This window comes from Cibotium barometz, chromosome 42, assembly GCF_041138505.1.
Source record: "Cibotium barometz isolate CiBa-2024 chromosome 42, ASM4113850v1, whole genome shotgun sequence".
Lineage (NCBI taxonomy): Eukaryota > Viridiplantae > Streptophyta > Polypodiopsida > Cyatheales > Cibotiaceae > Cibotium > Cibotium barometz.
In genome coordinates, this window is record NC_141087.1 from 47804452 (window position 1) to 47815580 (window position 11129).

Below are 11129 nucleotides of genomic sequence, written 5' to 3' on the forward strand. Positions count from 1 at the left end.
CTAAATATATTCCAAACAACTCTATATTACGATTGTAATTTATCCTATGAATACTTATGAAATTGAAAAGCGTAGATGTGATCCAAAAAAATCCCAATTTTTTTCACTATATACTTTGATGATATGAAAAAAAGAAACCTTTGATTTTCACTATCCATGTGTTCCAAATAATTCCATAAAGTTGGCTAATAATGAGTATATAAATATGTCCACAAGATTTTGTTGTCCTATTACCATGCTTCCACCCAGCTAGCTCATGCTTGGACAATACATTATAAGCATTGATATCCACTCATGTCCTCAAATATGTCTTGGATGACTCGGCTGTATATTATTTTCTTGTCTAGATCATCCATTAAATTGGTTGTAATGATATTTTAAGATTTGGTTTTAGAGAGTATCTCTACCTCTCCTAAGGCATAAAGCTTCCAAAACAATACTTGGTAAGATTATATAAATTAGAGAGGTTACTTGAGTAATTGATATGCACATATATCAAATGAACTAATTTAATACCAAATTATGTTAATTATTATAAGATTAAGAGCATAAAGAGAGCTGGGAAGCTTGTGTATATTGGTGTTTATATGTCTCACAATAATCCTCTCTATATATACCTTACTATAATCCTCATACATTTTAAGGTAACTATATTTTTCTAAACTTGGACTATCTTTTGAGAAAATGTCAACTATCTAATTTCCTCATGATTGGAGTAAGCTCTTATGGGTGGTGTCTTTCTCTTAATTTGGTTTTTTCAATTAATGTTCCTTTTTTTATAGAAAAAATAGAGGAATAAGTTAAGTGCCTATTTAGAAAGATCTATTTAAGAAAACACTCATCCAAACAATGTATTTCCAATTTTTCTACATGACTAGAAAAATAATTAGTATTTTTATTGTACTAGCAAACATGGCACGATTTATTCCTGGAGAAGCAACAAAGGTGTGCCTATATAATAATAAGGGTAGGGTCATGACAACAACAATGCGATGAATGTAAACCAACATCACATTTAAAAAGAGTGCTTTGTAGCTTTCTTCTTTAGGTGGAAGCGGTGACGGGAAGCACTTCTGTAGGTGATGTGGGTATGATAGCTCCATTTGAAGTAACAGGTGCTGGAACCGTTGGTGCGTAAAGGAACTTTGCATATGATTTCGCAGAAGATTTTAGCCTACGCTTGCCATCTTGGTAGTCAACGTAAATCAAGCCAAATCGATGATTGAAACCAATATTCCATTCAAAGTTGTCCATCGCTGCCCAATGATAATAACCCTTTACATTTCGATTCTCCTCACTAAAACTCAGCAAAAAAACACACTAGCATTGTTAATGCTATTAATAACTTACAAATCTCTTTACATGAAGCAGATATTTATTTTAATGGCCTTCAACACTTTAAACACAAAAGTTGATAATTCAAACATATCTCCTACATCCATATAAGGCTAGAAAAATATGTGTGAGTAAATATTTCTCATGCATAAAATAAATTTATCTAAAATTCCTCTTTAAATCTAAATAAAATATCCATTAATTTCAATATAATGAGAAAGCATGTCTAGATAATGATACCTTGTTTTTAGAAGCACATTAATTACCTTATAGCACTATGAAGAGCCTTGAGGTGCTCTTCAAGGTACTTTATGCGTTGCTCATCGTGAAGTAAAGGTGCATTGGCTTCAGGATCCATTACACCTACACAACATGTGCATTTACAATAATTTAGCTAAGCCAACAATAATTGTGTCGGTTGATGCTTAGTAATGTTAAAATTATCCAACAATGTACCCGTACCATTTTCTGTTATGTATAAGGGTATTTTGCCATAATTTTCCTCAACCCAAGCAAGAAGCTTACGTAAGCCAAAGGGACAGTTATAGATCCATGAACTAGATGGTCCCTATGATCATATATAACACAAAGATTTAAAAATGTTAATGGTGGACCCTATGATACATGGCAAAGGATACACGTGTTAATGAAACGAATGTGGATTAATCAAGTATTAATTATGAATAAACAAAGTTGAAGTCTATGTGGACTTGCCATTTTCTCTCCTATAGGATTCCCATTCACATCCACAACTGCATAAAATTTGAAATGAAAACATGGTTAGAAGGACATGGGAGAATTCAAATGAAACAATTGACTCAAGAAATGGGACAATTCAAAGGGAAAGTTTGTAATTAATTCATAGTAGAGAATATATTATATATCATGAAATTTCTAAAGCTAGCAGTTAGTGTGCAATTGCATGCATGATGATGAGAAAGCATAAAGGTAAGAGCTCATATAAATATACTATTTACAACCTGATGGAGTGGCTGCCATGTCATTTCCCCACCACTTCTTCTTGGGGTTCGTTACGACTTTGGCGTTTTTTATGAAATTAGCGGTGTAGTAGTTGAGGCCTAGATAATCAACGCTTTCTTTGAGGTCTTCGGATTCCTCCTTTGTGAATTGAGGCAACCTTGAACCAACTCTCTCTCTCATGACTGGCGGATAATCTCCAAGTATGAGTGGTTGTATTTGCCTACACGGAAATCATTCCGCATGGGTTGAAAATTTAACCATGAGATCCACATTGATGGTCTCCCGACTGCTTCTTATAAAAATTTCATATATGTTGAAACTATTGATCCTAGACTAATTAATAATAACTTATCTCACCAGCCAGAGAGAAACATCATATATCGCTCTGCTGCATCTATGTCTTCTTTGCTATTAGGATCATAGGGCTCACACCACATGTTGTAAGGATTGCACCCTATAAATCCTCTTTGATCTTTCTGTTTCATAGGTTAAACAAAACTGTGTTAAAAGCTACTTCTTGTGATGTTAACTACACTTGGAACAATTTTCCCTCTATGTTAATTAGTTTTCCAAAAAGACCATATTAGAGAGTTTGCAAAAATCCCCATACTTTGGGATTTCCAAATGGTGGTATTTTTGAATCTTGTTATTAGATTATCTTGAACAATAACAATTCCAAATTTATCAGAGATTATATATTTAGAGCCTACACGTCACGAGCTTTCCCACGATGATATGTCACATGAGGGGTTATTGATAGGGTTCACAATGCTCTCGAGGGTAGAGGGAGATTCATGCGGATCACGGGTGGAATATAATGTGTGTGCAACTCATGATGTGTGCTCCAATAATATATCAAGCGTAAGTTCATTAAAATGCTAAAGATAATCAAGCTAATGCACCGAATTATTATACCAAAAGTGCACTTAGTGAGTGAGAGTTATTTGGAGGAGGTACCTTGTATGTGTTCTTGTACAACTTGAACACTTTCGAGTGAGCGATCAACGCATGGTGAGCCACGAGGTAGGGCTCAGTGCTGGCATCCCCCGCTTGGCATGTTTTCCCACTCTCTTCATGGCTAGCCTCGGAGCACCGCCCAGGAGCCATGATTCCAAGGCCATAACCTCGAGTTACAAAGGTGTACACCTCATTGAGGGTGGACCAGTACTTAACCCGATCCCCAAAATACCTGAAGCAAGTGTCTGCAAACCTCACAAAATGTTCCCTACAAGAAAAACCATCACCTACAATTAATAGAGATAGTACACGTTATCTCAGAGAAAAATCAGCTACAATGCCCAATCATAGTACCCTTCTTGTAACCCTAGAGCTCTAATGAATGCAATAAATTTGATGCCATGCACAATCACATGGCACTAGAGCAAACAAATTGAGGACTGTGTTTGGTAAGTTTTTTCCAATCCTCGAAATAGAATATACTGCTACATGTTATCAAGCAAAGAGGAGATAAGGTGATGCAAAATACTCACACTATGATCTTCTTTCTCCAACCGAGCACCTCGGGATCATTCTCTAAGTACAAAGGCGTGTCCCAATGAAATAGAGTAACACAAGGTGTCATCCCTACACATGATTCAATCAAAGCTTGAATATAGAGTGTTGATTCTATTAGTCTTTATATGTATTTGCAACTAAGAATAATGTACACATGTGTATATACAAACATAAATTCTCACCCTGCGTTCACACACATATATATAGATATGATGCTCCCTGTGTTTTACTATGAGCAGTCATACACATGCGCACACATATACAAATATATATGCAAATGAATATGTGTATGTATGTACATATCAAGGTATGTGTCTATATGTATGTATGTATATGCATGCATATGTGTATGTGTATGTATGTATGTATGCATGCATACATATACATACTAGCATAAAGTTTGGCATGCTTAGTTCAAGGTGCTAAAATTACATGCTGTATTACTCATCTTTCTCAAAAAGTAAAAAAAACTCATAGATATGGTGTTGTTCTAGAAAGCTTATTTACCTTCCCTAATAAGTGCATTGATGATGTCATTGTAGTACTGAATGCCTTTTGTTGAAATCTCTCCAGTTGCATCTGCATGTAGAGAATTAAAGATGTTCATTTTCTTTCTTTAAAAAAGAAAGATTATAGGGGTGATTGTAAATACATACAATAGTGTACTTATTATGAGTGCAAATATTTCACTTGAAAATGTATAATTAGATCCACATCTCCCCCTCCCCCCAAGGGCTGAAATTTGAAAGCCTATCCTAACCTTCAATTTGAGGCCATAAAAGAGGTTGGCCTTCAAAATATAAATGTTTATGTTTAAAGTTTATTTTTTTTAAATAGTTGCCTTATGTGGTCTTCTTTTGCAACCCTAAGATGGTTTAAAGGGCATTGAAGCCCTCTTAAGGCTTCCAACACTACCTTCCTCTTTGAGTTTGAGTTTATATACACCCACTCGCACACGTATAATACAAACAAGTGTTCGCTTGCTTTGCACTTGCTTTGCACTAATTACGAGAAAGTATCGCAATGTAAGTTCTGCTTGTGAGACATGACTATATATGTACATGTTCACTTAAAATAAAGGAGGAAGAGGGTTGATCTATTTTTCTTAGACTGGTAGAACTTACAAGGAAATATTCGCGACCAAGAGATGGAGAAGCGAAAAGAGTTGCATCCCAAAGACTTCAAAGTCGCAATGTCTTCCTGTACTTTCGCGATTAAAAGAAAGCTTATGTAAGTGGTTAATGGAATTATAATATGATGATCCGTATAATCAATGTAAGCTTCATGCATTGAATAACAAAGTGAATGGTGGATTAGCCAATTCATATCTACCAGATAACGGTTATAGAAGTCGCAACCTGGATCGGGCATATCACCATTTTGAATATTTCCTAAATATATATAAAGAAAAAGATTAACTGTCAAACTTGTATTCACAAAGATATATCAAATAATTTATATACACTAGCCTAGCAGCAAAGTCTTCAAATTTTACTATGTACATTACAAGCTGTGTAATTAAAAGAAATGAACCTCCAGTGTATGATTAAAAGAAATGAATCTCCATTGTGTGATTAAAAGAAATGAAATATCTTTTAAAAAACAACTTTTCATGTCCTTCTTTCGTTGTGGAGGGTAATGTTAATCCTTTCCTTCTATATTTAGGGATAAACCCCCTTAGAATGGCACCAATTTCTCTCCTTACAAGCTACATATTCATCGATTTTTTCGTGTCATACTACCTCTACTCATATTACCCGATCTCATTAACTAATAAAGATCTAGAATTTAGAGTGTCAACCTGGGACTTGAACAAAAGCATCCCAAATGCTCATTCCCTTGCCACTTGCAGAAGATCCACCCTCCACCTACACATTATCATTTCAAACACAATTAATCACCTTCTTTACAATTGAATTAGATATAATAATATGTGGTACCAGTGTTTTTATTACCTTCTTTTATTAACTTGGTTTAGATAACTATTGTAAGACCTTGGTTAACCAACGCTTTTGAAAAAAACAAGACTTAAAAATATGAGAAAGAAAAGGAAAAAGAAGTATACTCAAAACAAAAAGGTCAATTGAACATAAAAGATGATAGTTATATAAAGATACTAAGTAGCCGCTCTTCAGGATCCTCATGGTTCTATTCTTGTCAACAAGGGTTGGCAGCAATGTCAGTAAGTGACATAGAAAATTACTAAGTTAATCAAGCACCCCAATTTTACAAATCATCAATATGTAGAATTAAAAAAAGACAACAGCAATAACTGAATAGAGTGAAAAATTATGGTATTGGGTGTAACTAAATAAACAATAATGAAACGTGTGTACGATTCCTATATATATTTACTGAGGACAAATGTATTAGCCTGTAGTATTGCAGTAAGTATATATATGTGTGTATGTTTTGGATCTAGGCAATTAATTGGTGTACATATTTCATGGACACCCTATACTCAGACCTTACAGCCATTTGAGCCTTAAAGACTAAGGCTCCCACTAAAACGAAGCTTGCAAATAAAAGTCATAAAAGTAAATTTTCCTTAATAGGCCTGAAATGAAGGCCAAGATAGCACCTAGGTCTTCAAGTTTGAAAATCTTGAAGTCTAGGATAGGGTTGCAAATTTCGGGCCTGCCTATACTATCTGGGACACATTCAAGAGCTATGATTGTTGGAAGCTGCAACCATACACGTTGCAAGCAAGGGGTAAACCAACTTTAAGAGCAATATGCAGCCCACTATCCAAGAGGGGATGTTAATACAATCTGCTGCTGAGTGCTTATAGCTGGCGTGATATACCAAACCTTTAGTGCATGCAGCCCATCAAGGAGGGGATCGGGTGCAGAGTGCTAATACTAGTGGCAGCCAAGCTGCCGTAATTAACACCAGTTCGTTAGTGATGGTTGTAATCTGCTGATATTCATTTTTAGTGCTAAGACATGATTAGTGGTGTGGTTAGATCATTTTACTTGGAATGCACTGCTGCCCACTCCGAAGAGAAAGTCAGAAGGGAAATCCTTGCAAGAGAGGGGTGGCTGCAGGTCCGAGGTGACGGCGGGGGCTACTCCGCGGGAAGCATTCACCCGCAGACGGCGGCCCGAGGGTGGACAAAACACCGGACGGACGTGAGAAGAAGGTGGCCAGAATATTGACGGCCGCCCACAGAACTGGGCGCAGTGGGAAGGAGGAGGAGTGAGAGCAATAAGGGCAGCAGCCGCCATAGTATATACTACAAGTGAAGTATAGCAAGTGAAGTCATGCAGGGAAGTATATATAGGCCCGATCACGAGAGTAGATGACGATAGAATTCAGTCACACACACACACACATGCGCGCTACCATTGTGAGAGAGAGAAACAGACGACGCGGTCGGCCATGCGCCTTCCAACGTCGTTTTCACCTTTCACTCTCGCCTCTCACGGTTCGAGCCCCTTTATCACGCATGCGCGCTACCCATCATGAGAAATCAGCTTTTTCTAACCCCATTGTGAGAAATCATCTCTTTTTCTACCATTGTGAGAGAGATGGTTTAGTTGGATAATAACATCCAAGCAATCTGTATCATATATAATTTTGTACTTTAAAAAAGAAGCTTTTCATTTTGATAAATTAAATGCTAGTTGAATGGTATGAATTTGGAGTTTCACGTGGGATCGCAACACGAACGAAAAAAAGTTTATACTCTCTACGTGCCGCAGAGGGATGAAATTTGAAGGTCTACCCTAACCTTCAATTTGAAGGCTATAAACTAGGTTGACCTTCAAAATATATATGTTTATGTGTAGAAGTTTTAAATAGTGGCCTTCTTTTGCAACCCTAATTTGATGCCCTATGAAGGTCCAATACTATGCAAAAAAATAAAATAAAATCTATTTGCATGGAAATCCCATATGGCATTATCATCGTGGTATGGGTAAGCCCATGTTTGAGGATTATAGGATAATAAGTGTGTAATTAATTCCCTAAGATATTAATGCCATGATTATAGGTAGGCAATCCATGTGCCAACTATGCAAATAACTTTTCTAAATGAAACATGTGAAACCTTCATCTTCATAAATTAGAGATATTATCATCAAAGAAGAGATTTAAAAAATTTAAGGATTTTCCTTATGTAACCTCTTAATTTTTTTCAGTTTTTTAAGTTAACACTCAAATTGAATCCCGATCACACTAAGGGAAATTCACAACCCAATGTACATGTCATATTTGTCCGTAGAGCATTGTAATGAAATAAAGCTATTGTTATTAAGAATAGTCAAGAAGCTAGAAATAGTTTGATTTTTACTGAGCACCTCATTGTGATAAACTCTACAGTAGAAATTCGAGGAGGCCACAAGGGGTGTTACATCAACAAATAGTGGTTCAGTAGGAGGTACCTAGGGAATATCACATTTGAAATCAAGAAATTCACACTTGTGGGACACCACAAGGAAGCCCAACCCATCACTAATTGAGACCTAGCAATTAATTAGAGCTACTGTTGATCTAAGAAGCTAGAAATAATTTTATTTTTACCAAAAGCACCTCATAGCTTATTGTGAGAGAGTTAACATTAGAATTTTGAGGAGGCCAGTAGAGGTGTCTTCTAAAACAATGCAATAGCCAAATGCACCAAGGATCACTTGTGGTAAGAGCTTCCAACCTCATGTAACCTTCCTACATGTAGTATTACATAGGCCACTAGTAGCCATATGTGATGTACATATAAATAGTTTTCTTACTGATTATCTCTTCTTAGCATTAAAAGGGAAAAAAAAAGATAACAAGAAGTGCTTGGTTGAACCTCCTAGCGTCACCCACCAAGTGTGCAACTTTCAAACAGAATATTCCGCGGATGGGTATTTTCCCTATTAAACTATTTCTAGCTTCTTATATATATTACCAATAATAGTAGCTTTAATTCATTGCCATATTTCATGTAGTGCTTGGTTTAACTTCCTAGTGCCACCAAAGTGTGCATTTTTCAAATAGAATATTACGTGGATGGGTATATACTCTATTGACCACTTCTCTGCGCTCTTTATCTTTACTAGGGGTTTACCTTGGGAGATGGTCTAGGAGAGCCATTTTGTATTGGAGAAAAGATCGCTTTTTATGAGGGTGAGGGTGAGGGTGAATTCTCCAGCACCACATCAGCAGTGGTGTCTCTTAAGGAAGCATATTCTTCTAAGCTAATGTTGTATCTACAACAACTAAACTCCTCATCCATCTGTGGAGTTGATCATCCCATGTTGAGATATCGAGCTCAACTAGTGCTACGGTGGACATTGATGACCCGCCTGGGTGATAGCTTTCGCATCTACACCACTGGTATGGTTGGTGAGATTATGGGTGATATGCGGCTAGTGGGATAACAGAGTGTGTGGGTGACAGCCATTTTGGATTACTGGAGGCTGGCATAGTTATAGCGCCATCTCAATTAGTCGGGTTCACATTACGGACCGACCCTTGTATGTTGTAATAGTTGAGTACTAACCCATATAGTGTGTACTCTTATCTTTATGTTATGTTGGTTGAGTAGAGAAGAAGAAGATAGAAGAAAATTTAGCTATCCATCTCTCTCTTGTGTGTGTGTGTTTGCTTGCTAGGGTTTGAAGCTCTCCCTCTCCCCCCCACATTCTCTTTATGGTATCAAAGCCTGGTTCATGTGAGAGCTAAGGAGGCAAGCAAGAGGCAAGAACAAGCAATGAGAAGGAAGCGGTACTACTGAGGAAGGCTCAGTCTTGGACCCGGAACCTGAGGCCATTCTATCGACATTATGGTGCTCATACAACTCCTATTCACAACCTTCATCACCAAGCCCATGGAGAATAGTTTTATCCTTGCCAGTTGCATCATCAATGCAAACTCTGTATAACTGGTTGGCCACGAAATCTAGAAGAAAACCATCTGCACCATCCGACAACTGTATGGGCTCCAATTTACATTGCTCTATATTTAAGGATAGAGGCTTCAGCCTTACCTTGAAAATGAAAATGATCCAAAAGCAATGCAAGTCTAAGCTCAACATATTCTTGTTGGAAAAACAGAACTAGCTTCTGACCTTCCACGGGACCGAAAATAGTGATCTCTCTAGCCATGACCTCAAACAAGAAGAGTGAAAGATTGCCTACATGTTCAAGAGTTGCATAATATAGTTCTCGTATTTAAAAAAACTTGATTAAAAGGGGTCAGTTTTTTAATCAAATTGTGATTCGTAAAACCCCCTTCAATTCTCTGAACATGAATAATAAAACCCCCATTAATGCACTGATGATGTCCTTGTATTTGTTTTGATAATTTTTGGTGAGTCGTGCATATGAAATTAATGTACCACAATCTCCTCTTTCTACCACACTTGCAATTCATCATTGAGCCTATTAATAAAAATCTTCCAACCCTATGAGCACAATATCTTATTCCTTATTTTGCATCGTGCCCTACAAGTTATGATGATTTTTGTATTGTTATTTAGAGTTTTTGAGGATATAAAAATTATTAAGTTATAATTATAATTATAAATTTTTATGAAAACATATAGACTTAAAATTATATTCACTACATTATAATACCGTCTAATTATAAATGAAACATTTAGTATATATTTTGCACGTGTGTATTTATATTATTATACAGAGACTATGTAAATACTGATTATTATAATCTTTTTTTATTTTTGTGTGTGAGCGTGTGTCTAAATATTATACAAAATTTTTATTATACAGAAAGACTCTCTGTGTGAGAGAGAAAGATCTCTCTCTCTCTTTGGCCCTAAACAGGGCACGGCGCCGTGCCCTGTTTAGGGCCAAAGAGAGAGTCGACAGGTATCTTGGAAGCTCGCCTTCTTGTGTGACGGGGCTGCCACACCACTGCCTGCTCCCTGGAGAGGCGCACCACCCAGAGGGTGTTGTAGGTATCACCTCGCATATACTCTTTTCGAAAGGAGAGAAGGTCGTTGGTCCACACGAAGTGATTCGTTGCTGCCTTGATTAACTGCTACATCTCCATTGAGCTCCAGAAGTCTTCTGGCATCTCGATGCCTAGGGAATAATCTGCGAGCATGAAGAGGGGCATGGAATAGGCTGTTTTGGCATGCAAAGGGATGAAGTCCGATAGCTCTTGAATCAGCTAGACCTCGCCGCTGTTGTCGGACTCCCGCTGCTCTGCAGCAAGGCGTGATGCAGCATTGCATAGTTGCAGTCCTAAAGGAGCTGCGCTATCCGCGTGTGCATTCTGGACAGCGTGAGAGACCAGCTGAATTTGGCCTTGTCCAGGCTCTCGGGCCTTGGCCACCTAAACAATGTTGACTC

The 11129-nt window shown here is 37.3% G+C and overlaps 1 protein-coding gene across 1 annotated transcript; it reads right to left on the bottom strand.

The window, feature by feature from the left end:
* Nucleotides 1–892: 892 nt before the first annotated feature.
* On the bottom strand, nucleotides 893–7098 carry LOC147614561 (beta-glucosidase 25-like). The gene is made up of 13 exons (XM_086781112.1): nucleotides 6807–7098; nucleotides 5633–5699; nucleotides 5164–5222; nucleotides 4956–5031; nucleotides 4339–4410; nucleotides 3807–3900; nucleotides 3274–3541; nucleotides 2674–2792; nucleotides 2316–2536; nucleotides 2050–2087; nucleotides 1798–1903; nucleotides 1602–1698; nucleotides 893–1297 (listed from the first exon to the last, which is right to left on the bottom strand). Exons 1-13 carry the CDS (start codon nucleotides 7056–7058, stop codon nucleotides 1045–1047), a joined length of 1722 nt encoding a protein of 573 aa, XP_086637238.1. The 5' UTR covers nucleotides 7059–7098; the 3' UTR covers nucleotides 893–1044.
* Nucleotides 7099–11129: the final 4031 nt, after the last annotated feature.

Coding starts and splice junctions, on each gene's coding strand:
- LOC147614561 (XM_086781112.1), bottom strand. CDS start 7,058: ATGGCGGCTGCTGCCCTTATTGCTCTCACTCCTCCTCCTTCCCACTGC. Junction 3,901..4,338: donor CAATGCACTTATTAGGGAAG/GTAAATAAGCTT, acceptor AATCATGTGTAG/GGATGACACCTTGTGTTACT. Junction 1,298..1,601: donor GCTCTTCATAGTGCTATAAG/GTAATTAATGTG, acceptor GCTGAGTTTTAG/TGAGGAGAATCGAAATGTAA.